This window comes from Vicia villosa, linkage group LG3, assembly GCF_029867415.1.
Source record: "Vicia villosa cultivar HV-30 ecotype Madison, WI linkage group LG3, Vvil1.0, whole genome shotgun sequence".
Taxonomy (NCBI): Eukaryota; Viridiplantae; Streptophyta; class Magnoliopsida; order Fabales; family Fabaceae; genus Vicia; species Vicia villosa.
In genome coordinates, this window is record NC_081182.1 from 112,804,797 (window position 1) to 112,823,585 (window position 18,789).

At 34.2% G+C, this 18,789-nt stretch overlaps 2 protein-coding genes across 5 annotated transcripts; both read left to right on the top strand.

Annotated features, from left to right (window-relative positions):
• Nucleotides 1-942: 942 nt before the first annotated feature.
• Nucleotides 943-16,330, top strand: LOC131662346 (uncharacterized). Of its 4 annotated transcripts, none has more exons than XM_058932110.1 (6): nucleotides 943-1,172; nucleotides 1,955-2,025; nucleotides 2,482-2,556; nucleotides 14,163-14,444; nucleotides 15,534-15,635; nucleotides 15,752-16,330. In XM_058932110.1, exons 4-6 carry the CDS (start codon nucleotides 14,235-14,237, stop codon nucleotides 16,238-16,240), a joined length of 801 nt encoding a protein of 266 aa, XP_058788093.1. In that variant the 5' UTR covers nucleotides 943-1,172; nucleotides 1,955-2,025; nucleotides 2,482-2,556; nucleotides 14,163-14,234; the 3' UTR covers nucleotides 16,241-16,330. The 4 variants fall into 4 exon arrangements, with proteins under 4 accessions (XP_058788093.1, XP_058788094.1, XP_058788091.1 ...); XM_058932111.1 differs by lacking the exon at nucleotides 943-1,172 and adding an exon at nucleotides 1,214-1,707; XM_058932108.1 differs by lacking the exons at nucleotides 943-1,172; nucleotides 1,955-2,025; nucleotides 2,482-2,556 and adding an exon at nucleotides 14,013-14,091.
• A 697-nt stretch (nucleotides 16,331-17,027) lies between these two features.
• LOC131658814 (uncharacterized) lies at nucleotides 17,028-17,861 on the top strand. The gene is made up of 5 exons (XM_058928067.1): nucleotides 17,028-17,095; nucleotides 17,203-17,276; nucleotides 17,367-17,470; nucleotides 17,588-17,632; nucleotides 17,745-17,861. Exons 1-5 carry the CDS (start codon nucleotides 17,028-17,030, stop codon nucleotides 17,859-17,861), a joined length of 408 nt encoding a protein of 135 aa, XP_058784050.1.
• Nucleotides 17,862-18,789: the final 928 nt, after the last annotated feature.

The window sequence follows — 18,789 nt, forward strand, 5'->3', positions numbered from 1 at the left end:
CTAATGGCAAATACACTTAGAATGTGGAATTGCACTTCAACATTTTGAACTTGAAGGCATTGTTTGATTTGCATTTGTTGCTTCTATGTTTTTAACTCTTAATAATGTTGTTGATGCCTAATGTTACTCAACAAATTTTTGTATATGTTTATTCTTATTTTATTTCAATTTAAATATAAAATTATTGTAAACTAAAGTTAATAATACGTTGGAGAATGATTTAAGTCTAATCTCAAATTATTTATTTATAATAATAAAACTTATATCACTACTAGAAATACACGTATTACCTGCGGAAAATATTCCGCAGGTATACCTGCGGAATTTTCTGGGATTTTCCTAAATAAAATAAGTTTCCTGCGGATCCAGCATTGGCAGAAAATTCCGCAGGTATACCTGCGGATTTTCCTGCGAAATGTATATTTTAAACAAAATATCTAACAAAAATATAAATTCCGCAGGTAATTTCGCAGGAAAGTTACCTGCGGAATTTCCTGCGAATATCTATTTTAATAAAACGCAACTGTAACACAAATTCCGCAGGTAAATCCGCAGGTAACTTTCCTGCGAAATTACCTGCGGATTTAACATATTTCAATATTTTAATTTATAAAAAAAATTAATCATTATTTTTTCTCTTTTATTAATTATTTTTATGGTATTTTTTTTATTTAGTTTAATTTTTATTTTTAATCATAATTTTTTCTATGTTATTAATTATTTTTATAATGTATTTTAGTTAATTTTTAATTTTAATTTTAGTCTTAATTTTAATCTTATTTTTAATCTTAATTTTTAATAAAATAAATAAATGGTATGCAAATTTTTAATAATTGGTATAATAGTTTTTAAAAAATAAAATAAAAAAAAACTATATAAAAACAATAGGTATCAAAGTTTTTTAAAAATAAAATTAAAAAACTAAAAAAAAATTGGAAAGAAATTATATTTGATGAAAACTAAGACTAAAAAACGTTAAGACTCAAAAACCTTGTTACTGCTCAAAAACGTAAAACTCAAAAACCTAAACCTCAAAACTCAACGTTCTTCGCCGCAACCTCGCCATAGTCGTAGCCGGCCCATCACCGCATCTTCGCCGGTGTTCTGTTGCCACAATCTCGCCGGAGCTTTTCTCGCGTTGTGGTCTTCTTCATCTTCACACTTCAACTCAGGTATTCTCTAAACATTATATACATTTCGTTCCTCGGAGTCCCATCACCGCATCTTCACACTTTAATAAGAAATACCAGTGCTATCAAGTTATGGCTTAAGCTAAAAATCAATTGAAATCATGAATGTTACAAGAGTTTCAGTTTCCATAGCTAGGGTTTTGTTCCTGTTTTTCTGATGTGGTAAATTTGTTCCTATTCATTTCTGAAATTAGATGATTTTAAGTTAGGTTGAATATAAACTTATGTGATTTTTGTAAACAAGGTGTTTGTTGAAATGATTTTAGTCTTAGGCTTCAAAGTTGTTGTCTTGTAACTGGTGAAGGGCTTAAGGCTCTTGGTATGGCAGTGAGTAATGATTTTATAACTACCCTCAAGTTGTGCTGATGAATTTATTTTCCCTAATGATGTCTCTAATCATGCAAATTCTAATCACATTGGAAAGGATATAAGGCAAGGAATTGATTTAGCAACCACATTGGAAAGGATAGAAAAGAATTTTGTGATTTCTGATTCTAGACTTCCAGATTGTCCTATAGTAAGATTAATTAATGTTCTTTTTAATTTTTTTTAGAGCAATTGGTGCTATCTTTCCTTGAAAATGATAACTGATTGTCTTAGAAGCATACTTTATCATCTTCTTTTATTCACCTAATACATATTAAACTTTTAAGTTTAACTTACATTCACAAAAGATGCTAGATATCATGTGACTATAAAGTATGAAACTTGTTATGTGTGCTGATATCATACCTTATGAGTGATTATTGTTGGTTTCTTTACAGATATTTGCATCAGATAGCTTTCTTGAGCTTACAGAATACACACGAGAAGAAATTTTGGGTCGAAACTGCCGGTATAAATTTTACTATAGCTTCGTATACAAGGACCATATGTCATGTATCTTGGATTTTATGTTCTACATTTTTCATTCGATTAATTGAATTTTTTTTTACACAATTCGATTAATTGAAGTTATATAAACGTATAGATAGTGTGTACGCCTATATTTGAGAAAGCTGATTAGACATTTTGGAAATATTAATTCATAGTAAATAAAGTAAACAAAAATAAATCTCTAGTCCTATTGGCTTTTACAAATATCTGATGTTGCATTTGATAATCTTATGACTGGTGCTCGTTAAACATTACTTGCTTCTCCAAATATGGTGCAGAATTATAAGCCAATCAATCTATAACAGCTGTAATCTGGTGCAGAATTGAAGTGTTTAGTTTCTTTTGTAGTAACTTTGATTTGACATTATTAAAGGTTGTGATTTTTGTTTGTTTGTTTTGATTTGTGATTTAACAGAAACAAACAAAATTGGCCCAAGATGAGAACCTTTTTCTAGAAAACATTCTACAGCTTCTACTTCAAGAATTTGTGGTATGTTAAACTGTTGCCTATGTTTATAGATTGTTCTTTTTTATTGTTTGATAGTTGAATATGTTTATAGATCTTAAGCTAAATTTCTTCTAGGTTAGCAGCCTAGGACAATGATAATTTGGATATTTTTCTCGATAAAGACACTGCCATTTTTGTGATGAGAATTTGTGTTAGGAATTAGGACTCTTAGAGTTAGTTAATTAGTACAATTGTAATTTCTTCAAATTCTTCATGTTTAATATAAAAGAATTGAATACATGAGAATGGGATATATATGTTGGTTGTAACTTATATAGGAGCTGCAAAGGAAATGGAAATTCCCCGACATCGAACATGGATGTATAATAGGCTTCTCCCTGGTCGGAGCGGACATACATATGAATTTTTAAAAGGAGTTGAAGAGTTTATAACCTTTGCTTGTCAACAAAGAGAGTATTTGAAGGATGGTGTAATAAGATGTCCATGTAAGAAATGCAAAAATGAGGACCACCTCACCCCGGATGAAGCAAACACTCATATTCACCAACACGGGTTTACACCGGAATATTGGAATTGGACATGCCATGGAGAGATAATCCCTCACATCAATGATAGCGACAATGATGATATAGATATGGTTGCACCTTGTAGTAGTAGTCAACAGTGGAGTTATGAACATGTTCATAGATACCAAGACATGGTGTTTGATGCTGCCGGTTTTAATCGCGAGCAACATTTTGCACAACATGAAGAGGAACCTCCAAACATGGAAGCAAAAAAATTTTATGACATGTTGAATTCAACTCAGCAACCATTGTGGCCGGGATGTAAAAACACAACAGAGTTATCTGCTTCTATTAAGATGTTGAATTTAAAATCTAAACACAACATGTCACAAGCATGTTTCGATGATATGGTGAAGTTTATGAAGGAATCAAGCCACCCAGAGAATGTCATTCCCTCTAACTTTAGGGAAACAAAAAAACTTGTGGCTGGACTTGGTTTATCAAGGATAAAGATAGATTGTTGCATTGGTGGGTGTATGTTGTATTACAAAGAGGACATAAATTTGAAGGAGTGCAAGTTTTGCAATGAGCCTCGATACAAAACTGAAGGATAGAAAAACACTTAGAAAGGGGGGGTTTGAATAAGTGTAGCTTTAAAAACTTGACCGATAAATATAAATTGCACAGTTATTTTTATCCTGGTTCGTTGTTAACTAAACTACTCCAGTCCACCCCCGCAGAGATGATTTACCTCAACTGAGGATTTAATCCACTAATCGCACGGATTACAATGGTTCTCCACTTAGTCAGCAACTAAGTCTTCCAGAGTCTTCTGATCACACACTGATCACTCCAGGAACAACTGCTTAGATACCCTCTAAGACTTTCTAGAGTATTCTGATCCACACGATCACTCTAGTTACAACCTGCTTAGATAACCTCTAAGACTTCCTAGAGTATTCTGATCCACACGATCACTCTAGTTCCTTACAACTTAATGTAATCAATTCTAAGAGTATTACAATTGCTCCTTAAAAGCTATAATCACAAACTGTGATATTTCTCTTAACGTTTAAGCTTAATCTCACTAATATATTACAACAGCAATGTAGTGAGCTTTGATGAAGATGAAGATTCTGAGCTTTGAATAGAACAGAGTTTCAGCAAGTTAATATGAGTTGTTTTGTTCAGAATCGTTAACCTTGCTTCTCATCAGAACTTCATATTTATAGGCGTTGAAGAAGATGACCGTTGAGTGCATTTAATGCTTTGCGTGTTCCGTACAGCATCGCATTTAATGTTATACGCTTTTGTCAACTACCTCGAGCCTTGTTCACGCTGTGTCTACTGACGTTGCCTTTAATAGCTTTTAACGTTCCTTTTGTCAGTCAGCGTAGCTTGCCACTTGTACTTCCTTCTGATCTGATGTTTGTGAATACAACGTTTGAATATCATCAGAGTCAAACAGCTTGGTGCAAAGCATCTTCTGATCTTCTGACCTTGAAGTGCTTCTGTGCGTGATACCATCAGAACTTCAGTGCTTCTGATCTCATGTTCTTCTGATGCTTCCATAGACCCATGTTCTGATTCTGCTTCGACCATCTTCTGATGTCTTGCCAGACCATGTTCTGATGTTGCATGCTGAACCCTTGAGACAAAGCTTCTGAGCGCTGAATTATGCATACTCTTTATATAATTCCTGAAAAGGAAATTGCATTGGATTAGAGTACCATATTATCTTAAGCAAAATTCATATTATTGTTATCATCAAAACTAAGATAATTGATCAGAACAAATCTTGTTCTAACAATCTCCCCCTTTTTGATGATGACAAAAACATATATAAATGATATGAATTTGCGATCAGAAAGAGCAGACGGCAAAAAACAAATTACACAGCTATAGCATAAGCATGTGAATATGTCTCCCCCTAAAATTAACAATCTCCCCCTGAGATAAATAATCTCCCCCTGAAATAAATACTCGAAGAACTTTAATAAAAGACTTCCCTGATTATTTCGGTAGAGACGATCACATAAGCTTCTGTCTTCAGAGAATTCATAGCTTCTGACTTCTGCTTCCATTGGACAGCTTCAGAACTAGAATTTCTTTAGATCCTTAGAACACTCACAGCTTCTGATTCCTGCTTCCGTTTAGGACAGCTTCAGAACTTGAATTTCTTTAGATCAACAGAACATTCACAACTTCTGATTCCTGCTTCCATCTAGGACAGCTTCAGAACTTGAATTTCTTTGATCTTCAGAACATTCACAGCTTCTGATTTCTGCTTCCATTTAGGACAGCTTCAGAGCTTGAGTTTTCTGGATCTTTAGAACATTCACAGCTTCTGATTTCTGCTTCCCTCGGATAGCTTCAGAGCTTTGAATTTCTACCAACATCACTTCATGCTAGAACAAAAACTAAACGACAAAAGTCAGCATGTTACAGAACAAAAACTAAACGACAAAAGTCAGCATGAACGAGTCAGAACATAAAATGTATATTAGAACACATGATATGTATCAGAGCCATATAGGCTAAAATAATGTATCAGAGCAAATAGAATTTTGTCAGAGCAAATAGACAAATATGGATCAAATTCTATTATCAGTGCTTCTGATTCATTCTTCTTTCTTGCTTCTGATTTCTGAAGCTTGACAGCACTCAGCTTGCTTCAGTTTCCATGAGCTTATTCTTTTTACAGAATAACGCTTCTTATGGTTTTGCTTCTTGTGTTTGCTTTGAAGATTCTCTTCACTTCTTTATACCTGCAAAACACTTAAACCATATAGAACTTGCAGTTCTTGTTAGTAAATGTGTGGGAGCTTTACCCAGCAACTGATAGATTAATCAAATCATTTATCATTTATCTTCTCCCCCTTTTTGTCATAACATCAAAAAGAATATTTCAAAAGATTCAGATGTATAAAACGACAAACAAAATCAATGAAATGTAAAACAAAGAAACTTTTCATTGATAATCAAAAGATATTACATGAGAAGATGTTTAACAAGCAGATGCAACAAGGAAAGAAAACTACTAAGACCAAAGACTAAGACCCTAGCTAAGACAAAATCTGCGCTAGCATGTCTTGAACCCTGTCATAATTTGCAGTTATCCTTGCCATGAAGGAGTGAAACGCATCATTTACTGCTTCTTGGGCTTCCAGGCGAGGGGTCAGGGAGACTTGATTCTGATGCAGATCTTCCACAATCTCTATCAGAAACAACATTCTCAGCAGGTGAAGATGAAGAGATTTCTTTGGAATGGGTTGAGGGAGAGGAAAGGTTAGATGAAGAGGAAGTTGAGTCTTGAAGGTAAAAAGATGAGGAAGAAGATGGAGATGATGGAGGGCTTTCACCAGGGGGTTGAAACACACGTCTAGAATAGTTTCCAGACAACTTTGCTTCGAATGGATTCACCTTGAGAGGGTCATAGGTGATCTTTATCTTTTTGGGTTTGGAAGAAGATGTTTCAACAGCTTTTCTCTTTTTGTTTTGATCATTTTCATGGTTTCCTGGGCTTGATGAAGAGTTCATGATGGATTTGCAGATAATGAACAGCTAGGGTTTGATATGAATGCAAAAAGATAGAGAAAGAAAACAAAGACAGAGTGTAATAGAGAAAATATAAGAGGGAAGGAGAAGCGTTTGAAGAGTATTTAAAAGAAAATAAAATGAAACAAATGATGGATAGCATTTAATGTTACGTGACATGAGGAGAGATAATAAAGACAAATGAGGTGACTAGCACAGTTACCTATGGTCGGCGTCCCTTCAACTGCACGCGCGCTTATCCATGAACAGTAAAGACAGGTTTACCATCCGAGATAAAACGTTACAGCTGTTTTGCTTTAAAAGAGGTTCTGAATCAACTTAGACAATGAAACGTTAGTAATAACCGAATCATAATTTCTAAAAGATTTCAATCAGAACTTCTGATTAAAAAATAATCCACTTTCATTTCAGAAGATACTCATACATAAGAACTTCGCATCTTCTCATTCTGGGCATAAATCCATACTGATGTTCTTCAGAATGAACTTAAACCTATCTTCAGCCAGGGGTTTTGTAAAGATATCAGCCCATTGATGGTCTGTATCCACAAAGTTTAAAGATATAACACCCTTCTGAACATAGTCCCTTATGAAATGATGTTTAATCTCAATATGTTTAGCTTTTGAATGAAGAATATGATTCTTAGATAAACATATAGCAGAAGTATTATCACAGAATATAGGAATGTTACTCTCATATATCTGATAATCTTCTAGCTGACTCTTCATCCAGAGCATCTGTGTACTGCAACCAGCAGCAGCGACATATTCTGCTTCTGTTGTTGAGAGAGCAATAGTTGCTTGCTTCTTGCTATACCAGGAGATCAAATGACTTCCAAGAAATTGGCAACTTCCTGAAGTACTCTTTCTTTCAATTCTGTCTCCAGCATAGTCAGCATCGCAGAATCCTACTAAGTTGTATTCTTTAGATTTTCTGTAAACTAAGCCAACATTAGTAGTACCTTTCAGATACCTTAGAATTCTCTTAACAGCAGTTAAATGAGATTCTCTAGGATCTGATTGGAATCTAGCACACAAACAAACACTGAACAGAATGTCAGGTCTAGAAGCAGTCAAATATAGAAGAGATCCAATCATACCTCTGTATAACTTCTGATCTACCTTCTTACTTACCTCATCCTTACCTAGGATGCATGTTGGATGCATAGGAGTTTTGGCTTCTTTGCAGTCTAGAAGATTAAACTTCTTCAGAAGTTCCTTCACATACTTGGTTTGGTGAACATACGTTCCTTCTGATGTTTGATTTATTTGTATTCCAAGGAAATACTTGAGTTCTCCCATCATGCTCATTTCAAACTCAGCCTGCATAGACTCAGCAAACTCCTTTCCAAGTGTAGCATTAGATGTTCCAAAAATAATATCATCTACATATATTTGACAAATTAAAATATCCCTTTTAAAGGTTTTACAAAAGAGAGTAGTGTCCACTTTTCCTCTAGTGAAACCATTATCCAGAAGAAAAGAACTTAAGCGTTCATACCAAGCTCTGGGAGCTTGTTTCAATCCATACAACGATTTCTTTAGTTTAAAAACATGATTAGGAGACATGGAGTCTTCAAAACCAGGAGGTTGATGGACATAAACTTCTTCATCTATATAACCATTTAAGAAGGCACTCTTAACATCCATCTGATAGAGAGTAATGTTATGTTGAGTGGCAAATGAAATTAATAGACGAATAGATTCTAACCTGGCCACTGGTGCAAAGGTTTCTGTATAGTCAATCCCTTCTTGCTGACTATAACCCTGAGCCACCAGTCTGGCTTTGTTCCTTACCACTTCACCTTTCTCACTGAGCTTGTTTCTGAAGACCCATTTTGTACCGATTATATTGAATCCATCTGGTCTAGGAACAAGATCCCAAACATCATTCCTTGTAAACTGATTCAGTTCTTCTTGCATAGCAATTATCCAGTCTGGATCTTCTAGAGCATGATCAACAGAAGTTGGCTCGATCAAAGATACAAGACCTAATTGACAGTCTGCATTGTTCTTAAGGAATGCTCTTGTTCTGATTGGATCATCCTTCTTTCCAAGAATGACATCTTCTGAATGACCAGAAATGAGTCTGGATGATCTTCTGACAGATGGTTCTTCAGAAATGCTTAGATTCTCCAGAGAAGCTGATACTTGATCTTCAGATTCTTTGCTTCTGAGAAGCTCTGCTTCTGATGCGTTGCTTCTTGGCTCAACAACTTCTGATATATCAATATCACAATCTGCAAAATTATCAAACTGCTTTGGTTTTTCAGAACCAAGCTTATCATCAAACCTGATATTGATTGATTCTTCTACAATCAATGTTTCAGTATTGTATACTCTGTAGCCTTTTGAGCGTTCAGAATATCCAAGAAGGAAACATTTTTGTGCTTTGGAATCAAACTTACCAAGATGATCTTTAGTGTTCAGAATAAAGCATACACATCCAAAAGGATGGAAATATGAAATGTTGGGCTTTATATTCTTCCACAATTCATAAGGAGTCTTATTTAGAATAGGTCTGATAGAGATTCTATTCTGAATATAGCATGCAGTGTTTATTGCTTCTGCCCAGAAATGCTTAGCCATATTGGTTTCATTGATCATGGTTCTGGCCATTTCTTGCAGAGTCCTATTCTTTCGTTCTACAACTCCATTTTGCTGTGGAGTTCTAGGACAAGAGAAATCATGGGCAATACCATTTTCTTTGAAGAACTCTTCAACGGATCTGTTCTCAAATTCACCACCATGATCACTTCTGACCTTTATGATTTTACACTCTTTTTCAGATTGAATCTGAATGCAGAAATCAAAGAACACTGAATGAGACTCATCCTTGTGTTTCAAGAATTTTACCCACGTCCAGCGGCTATAATCATCTACGATGACTAATCCATATTTCTTCCCTCTGACAGATGCTGTTTTGACTGGGCCAAACAGATCAATGTGCAAGAGTTCTAATGGCCTTGAGGTAGAAACAACATTCTTGGACTTGAATGCAGGTTTGGAGAACTTGCCCTTCTGACATGCTTCACAAAGAGCATCTGATTTGAATTTCAGATTAGGGAGTCCTCTGACAAGATCCAGTTTGTTAATCTGAGAAATCTTTCTCAAACTAGCATGACCTAATCTTCTGTGCCAGACCCACTGCTCTTCAGAAACAGACATAAGACAAGTCACCTTCTGACTCATAAGATCTTGCAGATCTGTCTTATAAATGTTATTCTTCCTCTTGCCTGTAAATAGGATTGAGCCATCCTTCTGATTTACAGCCTTGCAAGACTTTTGATTAAAGATTATATCATAACCATTGTCACTCAATTGACTGATAGATAAGAGGTTATGTGTTAATCCTTCTACAAGAAGTACATTAGAAATGGAAGGAGAGTTACCAGACTTTATAGTTCCAGAGCCAATTATCTTGCCCTTCTGATCTCCTCCAAACTTGACTTCTCCTCCAGACTTAAGCACCAGGTCTTGGAAGACAGTCCTTCTTCCCTTCAAGTGTTGAGACCAACTTGAGTCCAGGTGACATGACATGTTGACTTTTATCTTCTTTGTCGCCAAGAGAATCTGCAAAAGAAATAGTCTTTTTCTTTGGTACCCACATCTTCTTGGGTCCTTTCTTGTTGGTTCTCCTCAAGTTCTGATTGAACTTGGGTTTGACATTGTAAGCAATAGGAGGAACAGCATGATAATTTTTAATGTGAGTTTCATGATATTTCCTAGGTTGTGTCACATGCTTCTTAGTGTGTGTAATGTGAAAACTTTGAGCATGTGAAGTGTGCCTAATATCATGGGAGTGGCCATACTTGAACTGATCATACAATGGCTTGTATGTGATTTTCATTTCATCAACAGGTTCAAGTTTGTATGGGGTTTCACCCTCAAAACCAATGCCGACTCTTTTGTTTCCAGACACAGCATATATCATAGAAGCTAGCTGACTTCTGCCAATACTTCTAGATAAGAACTTCCTGAAACTTAAATCATATTCTTTCAGAATATGGTTTAGACTAGGAGTGGATTTTTCTGAATCAGAAGGAGATCCAACATTATTGGATAATTTTAAAAGTTTTTCTTTTAATTCAGAATTCTCCAACTCAAGCTTCTTTGTTTCAAATTCAAATAGCTTTTTCAGCTTTTTGTATTTGAGACTAATCTGAGACTTGAATTCCAGAAGTTCTGTTAGACCGGAAACTAACTCATCTCTAGTAAGTTCAGAAAATACCTCTTCAGAATCTGATTCTGATGTAGATTCTGATCCGTCATCTTCTGTCGCCATCAGCGCACAGTTAGCCTGCTCATCTTCAGAGTCTGAATCATCTTCTGACTCATCCCAGGTTGCCATAAGACCTTTCTTCTTATGAAACTTCTTCTTGGGATTTTCCTTCTGAAGTTTTGGACATTCATTCTTGAAGTGTCCAGGCTCATTGCATTCATAGCACATGACCTTCTTCTTGTCAAATCTTCTGTCATCAGAAGATTCTCCACGTTCAAATTTCTTTGAACTTCTGACGCCTCTGAACTTCCTTTGCTTGTTCTTCCAGAGTTGATTTAGCCTTCTGGAGATCAAGGACAGTTCATCTTCTTCTTCAGATTCTGATTCTTCAGGATCTTCTTCTCTAGCCTGAAAAGCGTTAGTGCATTTCTTGATATTGGATTTTAATGCAATAGACTTACCTTTCTTTTGAGGCTCGTTTGCATCCAGTTCAATTTCATGACTCCTCAGGGCACTGATCAGCTCTTCCAAAGAGACTTCATTTAGATTCTTCGCAATCTTAAATGCGGTCACCATAGGACCCCATCTTCTGGGTAAGCTTCTGATGATCTTCTTTACGTGATCAGCCTTGGTGTATCCCTTGTCAAGAACTCTCAATCCAGCAGTAAGAGTTTGAAATCTTGAAAACATCTTTTCAATGTCTTCATCATCCTCCATCTTGAAGGCTTCATACTTCTGGATTAAAGCGAGAGCTTTAGTCTCCTTGACTTGAGCATTTCCTTCATGAGTCATTTTCAAGGACTCATATATGTCATAGGTCGTTTCCCTGTTAGATATCTTCTCATACTCAGCATGAGAGATAGCATTCAGCAAAACAGTTCTGCATTTATGATGATTCCTGAAAAGCTTCTTCTGATCATCACTCATTTCTTGCCTTGTCAGCTTTACGCCACTGGCATTTACCGGATGTTTGTAACCATCCATCAGAAGATCCCATAGATCACCATCTAGACCAAGAAAGTAACTTTCCAGTTTATGTTTCCAGTATTCAAAGTTTTCACCATCAAATACCGGCGGTCTAGTATAACCATTGTTACCGTTGTGTTGCTCAGCAGAGCCAGATGTAGATGTAGACTTTGCAGTTTCATCATCCATCTTTTACTGAAGCGTTTTTCTCTTCCTGAATCTTTTCTAAACACGGTTAAGTGCTTGCACCTTAGAACCGGCGCTCTGATACCAATTGAAGGATAGAAAAACACTTAGAAAGGGGGGGTTTGAATAAGTATAGCTTTAAAAACTTGACCGATAAATATAAATTGCACAGTTATTTTTATCCTGGTTCGTTGTTAACTAAACTACTCCAGTCCACCCCCGCAGAGATGATTTACCTCAACTGAGGATTTAATCCACTAATCGCACAGATTACAATGGTTCTCCACTTAGTCAGCAACTAAGTCTTCCAGAGTCTTCTGATCACACACTGATCACTCCAGGAACAACTGCTTAGATACCCTCTAAGACTTTCTAGAGTATTCTAATCCACACGATCACTCTAGTTACAACCTGCTTAGATAACCTCTAAGACTTCCTAGAGTATTCTGATCCACACGATCACTCTAGTTCCTTACAACTTAATGTAATCAATTCTAAGAGTATTACAATTGCTTCTTAAAAGCTATAATCACAAACTGTGATATTTCTCTTAACGTTTAAGCTTAATCTCACTAATATATTACAACAGCAATGTAGTGAGCTTTGATGAAGATGAAGATTCTGAGCTTTGAATAGAACAGAGTTTCAGCAAGTTAATATGAGTTGTTTTGTTCAGAATCGTTAACCTTGCTTCTCATCAGAACTTCATATTTATAGGCGTTGGAGAAGATGACCGTTGAGTGCATTTAATGCTTTGCGTGTTCCGTACAGCATCGCATTTAATGTTATACGCTTTTGTCAACTACCTCGAGCCTTGTTCACGCTGTGTCTACTGACGTTGCCTTTAATAGCTTTTAACGTTCCTTTTGTCAGTCAGCGTAGCTTGCCACTTGTACTTCCTTCTGATCTGATGTTTGTGAATACAACGTTTGAATATCATCAGAGTCAAACAGCTTGGTGCAAAGCATCTTCTGATCTTCTGACCTTGAAGTGCTTCTGTGCGTGATACCATCAGAACTTCAGTGCTTCTGATCTCATGTTCTTCTGATGCTTCCATAGACCCATGTTCTGATTCTGCTTCGACCATCTTCTGATGTCTTGCCAGACCATGTTCTGATGTTGCATGCTGAACCCTTGAGACAAAGCTTCTGAGCGCTGAATTATGCATACTCTTTATATATTTCCTGAAAAGGAAATTGCATTGGATTAGAGTACCATATTATCTTAAGCAAAATTCATATTATTGTTATCATCAAAACTAAGATAATTGATCAGAACAAATCTTGTTCTAACAAAAACATGTATTTTGCGTAAGCGTAAGCGAAACTCTAAAGATGTTCCTCGCAAGAGATTGCATTACTTGCCTTTAATCCCCCGCCTTCAAAGATTGTATGCTTCGGAAAGATCTGCAAAGCATATGAGGCGGCACTATGAAAATCGTAGGGAAGAAGGTGTGTTATGTCATCCTTCAGATGGGGAAGCTTGGAAACATTTTGACCAAGTATATCCTGCATTTGCTTCTGAACCTCGAAACGTTAGACTTGGTCTATGTGCTGATGGCTTCACCCCTTTTAGCCAATCTGCAAAACCATATTCTTGTTGGCCAGTAATTGTCACACCATATAACCTACCTCCTGAGCTATGCATGATGATGCCTTATATGTACTTGACCTTGATCATTCCAGGTCCAGACAATCCAAAAGGTAAAATTGATGTGTATTTGCAACCGTTGATAGATGAATTGCAACAATTGTGGAATGATGGTGTAGTAACATATGATTCATCAAAGAGGCAAAATTTTCGATTGAGAGCTGCATTAATATGGACAATAAATGATTTTCCTGCCTATGGGATGTTGTCAGGGTGGAGTACTTCAGGAATATTTGCTTGTCCAGTATGGACAATAAATGATTTTCAAGTAGTCTTGTAAAACATTTATATAATTGTGTGGGGATGTCCTTAAACCTTAATGTGCTTAAGGGTCTTTTCTGTTTTTTCATCTTCTTTTCTCCATTATGATTTTTGAGGCTATGTGATGCAGCTAACCTGAGCTTCAAAATTGATCTGTTTTGCTCACAATTTTATGTCTTTGTATCTGATGATAAACGCAATGAACAAGGTTTGATAAAAATTATAAGAATGATCACTAAACAAAAACAATGCTCACAATACATGGTTTTTTTAATAAAGAAAAAGTTTTCATGGCCACCGGAACACAAGGTTACGGTGCGACGTAACTTTGAAAGAAGAGGTGCAGCAAAGATGTCTCAGCTACTACAAGATGTTCGCAAAGACTTGGAGTATAGACCGGGTTGGATGGGAGCTGATGTGTGGCAGCAATTATTGGACCATTGGAATTCGTTAAAGTTTAAAAAAACATCTGAGACGAATAAAAGAAACCGGTCTTCTATGGATGGCGCATCTCTTCACACCGGAGGGTCTATTCCTCATCGTTTGCATTGGAAAAGAATGGTATATATTATATGTTTTTCATTATATTTCGGTAGAGAAAATATACTGACTTGTTAATTTTGAAGTTTAGTATCCAAGGATGAATGGTTGTTGTCATGAGAGTAACTCAAATCAATTATAGGGATTGTGTCTAGAGATTTAACTTCTGAAAGATTTGGTCTTTTGCTTTGTGGGAAGATGAATTTATAAAGCATTTTTATAAACATAGTCAAAGAAGGAAAATCTAGTTTATAGTATAGTGACATACAGGGCACACTACCAGACCATTTATAAATCCACAAGCTCTATCATCGAACAGACATATAATGTTGGTAGGGAGTAAAAGTTAGAAATACAATTATCTAAATTAGAAGCAAACTAGTAAATCTATTAATTTTTTATATGAAATAAAGAGAATTAACTATCACCTTTAAGAAATCTGAAAATATATTTGTTTGCTTGTAATGGAGTCCAAAGGGATGAGAAAGTAAGTTTATCTTTCTAGTAGGGAGATCCATATATGAAGTGGAATAAGATGTGAGTTCTAGTAGGGAAATCACATAATCAAACCGAACTGTTATTAAATAATCGAATAGTCTTTTAGTTAATGAACTGAATCATAATCTACTTAATAGTTTGATACGATAGTAAAAGAGAAACATATATGAAGTGGAATAAGATGTGAGTTCTACTTAGAAGTAACCATGATTGAACTGTTTCTTTGTGAAGTGTGAAAGTTGCCATAACAAGTCAATAACTTTGAATATTTTTCAATGTTGTTGTGTATGGTTTATAGAAGGTGCAGTTTCATTTATAGAACGTGTGTTCATATATAATTTTGAAATAAGTTATCAATAATATGGATTAAATCTTCATACTCTTTGTCCAGTAGCAACAATTTGCAGGATGGTTGTTGCAGGTGGTGTTTTGAATTAACTAATTGTACATAGGATATAGACAATTCTGTTTTTAATTATTGATCAGTGTTCTCGTTTTGGTTAGAGACACTGGAGAATATGAGTATAATTTGACATGTTAAGTATCACTATACCAATATCATATACTTTGATACATAAAATTATTGAGTTCTATTTCTTTTGTAATTTGTAGAGAAAGGAAAAGGGTGCAGATCCATCATTGACCGAGTTCTATTTTCGCACACATCGGAAAAAGGATCAAAGTTGGGTTGGAGTTCATGCTGAATCTGCATATGTAAGTATTTCGGGAAGTGTTAATTTGATTGAATTTTAAATCTACACACGAGTCTTTTAGAAAATATCACTTTTATTGAATTTAGTTCCTTACTATTTTTTTCAATTTTCTTTTAGGATAAATTTGAACAGAAAAAGTTGGAGATTTCTTCTCAGAATCCAACTATTCCAGGAGAGGACGAAGCTGATAGTCAACCAACTAATGAAATGCCACCTGATTTGGATATATGGGTAGAGTCGGTTGGAAAGAAGAAAGGGAATAGGGTATTTGGTCTTGGAACCGCATCTAAGACTTTGGTTTCTGTATCAAAGAAACCCTCAAGTCTTTCAAGTGACTCTCAAGAGGTTGATATTTTGAGAAGTCAAGTCCATGCCTTAAATGCATCGTTGCAAAGACAAGAACAAGAGAAGATGGTGATGAGGCAACAATTGCATCGACATGAAGAAAAGATGGCCGAAGCGAATAATAAAATTTCATTTTTAATGAATCATTTAGGATTTGTTGGATCTTCTTCTCATCCACCACAACCCATTAATGAAAGTGATCACACAAATGAAGATGTCGTCGATGAAACAGATGAAGAAGACCTTAGTAATGAATTTTGATTTGTATTTTTTTCATTTTGACTTAGTTTTTGGATTGTATTATCTTTTTAACCTGTCAAACAAATGATTAGTAATAACTTGATTTTTTGAGTCATTTTTAGTAATGACTATGTAAGTACTTCTTACCAATTATGTTCTATGAATTCAAGTTTAATTTAAATTGAAAATTATAGTTTTATTTTATATTATAGTTAAATATATATAATGGTTCAAAAGTTTATTAAAATAAAAAAATTATTTAATTTCAGAAAGAAATTTCCTGCGGATTTACCTGTGGATAGACATTTCCTGCAAATTTACCTGCGGAATTAGCTGCGGATTTACCTGCGCATTGTTTCCTGCGGATTTACCTGCGGAAATACCTGCGGAATTACCTGCGAAAAATATTACCCACGAAGGTTTTAGCTGGGGGCATAAATCCGCAGGAAATTCCGCAGGAAACACGTTTCCTGCGGAAATTTAGCAAAATTCCGCAGGTAATACGTGTATTTCTAGTAGTGTATATAATAATAATAAGAATCACTTTTTTAAAAACGAAAATATATAATTAAAATAAGATATTTCTCTTTAATGGGATGATTTGATTCATTATGGTAATTGATAAATTGATTTTACTATTTTTTTTCCATAAAGGTATGTTTTTATGAAAAACGAAAATCGAATTAATTATCTTATTAAATGCTTAACCCTAATTTACTATTATAAATAAGAATCATTGAATTAAAAAATAAAAAAAGACACTACCAAATTATGAAGAAAAATTCTTGAAGAAAAAGAATAGTGAAAAATGGAAGATGAAGCAAACAAAGAGAAGCAAGCAAGAAACCTAATGATCAACCGCATGATGAATATAATGTAATCAATCAATTCTATATCTTATAATTTATATTTATAAAAAGCTTTTTAGATATTGAAATTAACTATCCAATTTTGCTTTTTTAAATATTGAAAACTTGTTATAGATTCAATAAGAATGAATATGATTTTCCATCTTTGAAAGAATACAATGACTACAAGGAAGATGCAACCAACATGAGTAAGTTTTACTTAATTTCTTTATTAATTTTTTATTAATTAATTAGATGATGATTTATATTTTATAGTCTACTTAATTTCCCTCTTGCAGCATTTAAATTGATCGAAGGAGAAGATGTTGAGTTTATTGAGGCAAAGATTGAAAGATATGTGAATGAAAATATGGAATTAATAGAAACTCGTAATAATCAAAGGGTAAAACTTAATATGATTTTAGTCTCTTTCATATAATTTATTAATTTTTTTATAAGTGTTTTTTCTACTTGTGATTGTGATTTTAATGTGTTTTGTTATGAATAATAATTTAAGCAGACTATGGAAATGCAGGGACCATTTTGGGATGAGAAAATTATTATGGTAAGAATTACATTTCTATTTTTATTATTTAATTATAATTCATTTTTATATTTTATTTTATTATATAAATATTGATTTTCTATAATTTTAACATGTCATGGATATGTTATAGGAATTTGTTGAGAGTACGTCCCCTGGAGCTTCATCAACGAATTTAAAGCTAACTCCGTTCTTAACAACACTACAAAATATTTCACCCTTCAAATTATTTAGAAAATATAATAATTAGTTACATTTTATGTTTACATTTCATTTATCGTTTTGATATATGATTTGTTTGGTTTCCTCTTTCATATTTTTATATTGATTTAATCATCGATCCTTGACCTACTTTGCTTCTTTTTATTATAAGTTTTATATAATAAAGTAATTAGCAATTCGCAGCAGCAAAAAAATTCTTTAAACTTATAAGAATCTTTAACTATCAACAACAATACAACAGTAAATTGAATAAATAAATCAATATTTAAACATGAAAATTCTCGATGTGAGAATAAAAAATTATGAATGGTCCAAAAACTAAAAATACTTAATCTATAGCTTTAGTGTGATATCAATATTTCTCTTTTTTTTTTCTTTTTTTTGAAGTTGATGTTTGTACCTTCTTCTTCTTTTTCTCTCAGTCGATTCTAAATTGACGCCTCCCACTTAAAATAATTGAGACATAAATGAACTAATTTATCTGAGTTTTTCTCGACGTAGGAAGGAAGTACAAATCCAACATTTTATATAACTATCAACTAATCGTAAACAACAACGGTAAAGCAAAGACAAGTGCAAAGATCTAAAGTGAATAACACTTTAATAATCGAGGTAAAATATAGGCTAAATTACCTCCTGGGTCCTTTAAGTTATTTAATTATAACAAGTTAGTCCTTTATGTTTTAATTGTAACAAGTTAGTCCTTTTTCGCTACATGTTAGTCCTTTATGTTAACTAACGTTTGCGCCGTTGATCTTTTTCTCAAAATCCTTTCGAAAAAAACTAAAGTAACATTAATGATAGTGATATGTCATGTAACATAGGTCAAAGAATATCATTGGATCATATAATAAAATTTTCAGAATTTTTTAGTACATAAAAGTATTTTTAAACTAATTAAAATGCACGCAAAAGAAAAAATTGAAGAAAAATAGTAAAACAGAAAATAAAATTCT

What these genes read in the sequence shown, in the direction of transcription:
- LOC131662346 (XM_058932108.1), top strand. Translation starts at nt 14,056, where the DNA reads ATGTCTTTGTATCTGATGATAAACGCAATGAACAAG. An exon ending in GTTTGCATTGGAAAAGAATG is followed by an intron (nt 14,445 to 15,533) that starts GTATATATTATA and finishes TGTAATTTGTAG; the next exon opens with AGAAAGGAAAAGGGTGCAGA. An exon ending in TTCATGCTGAATCTGCATAT is followed by an intron (nt 15,636 to 15,751) that starts GTAAGTATTTCG and finishes ATTTTCTTTTAG; the next exon opens with GATAAATTTGAACAGAAAAA.
- LOC131658814 (XM_058928067.1), top strand. Translation starts at nt 17,028, where the DNA reads ATGGAAGATGAAGCAAACAAAGAGAAGCAAGCAAGAAACCTAATGATC. An exon ending in AAACTCGTAATAATCAAAGG is followed by an intron (nt 17,471 to 17,587) that starts GTAAAACTTAAT and finishes TAATTTAAGCAG; the next exon opens with ACTATGGAAATGCAGGGACC. An exon ending in GGGATGAGAAAATTATTATG is followed by an intron (nt 17,633 to 17,744) that starts GTAAGAATTACA and finishes GATATGTTATAG; the next exon opens with GAATTTGTTGAGAGTACGTC.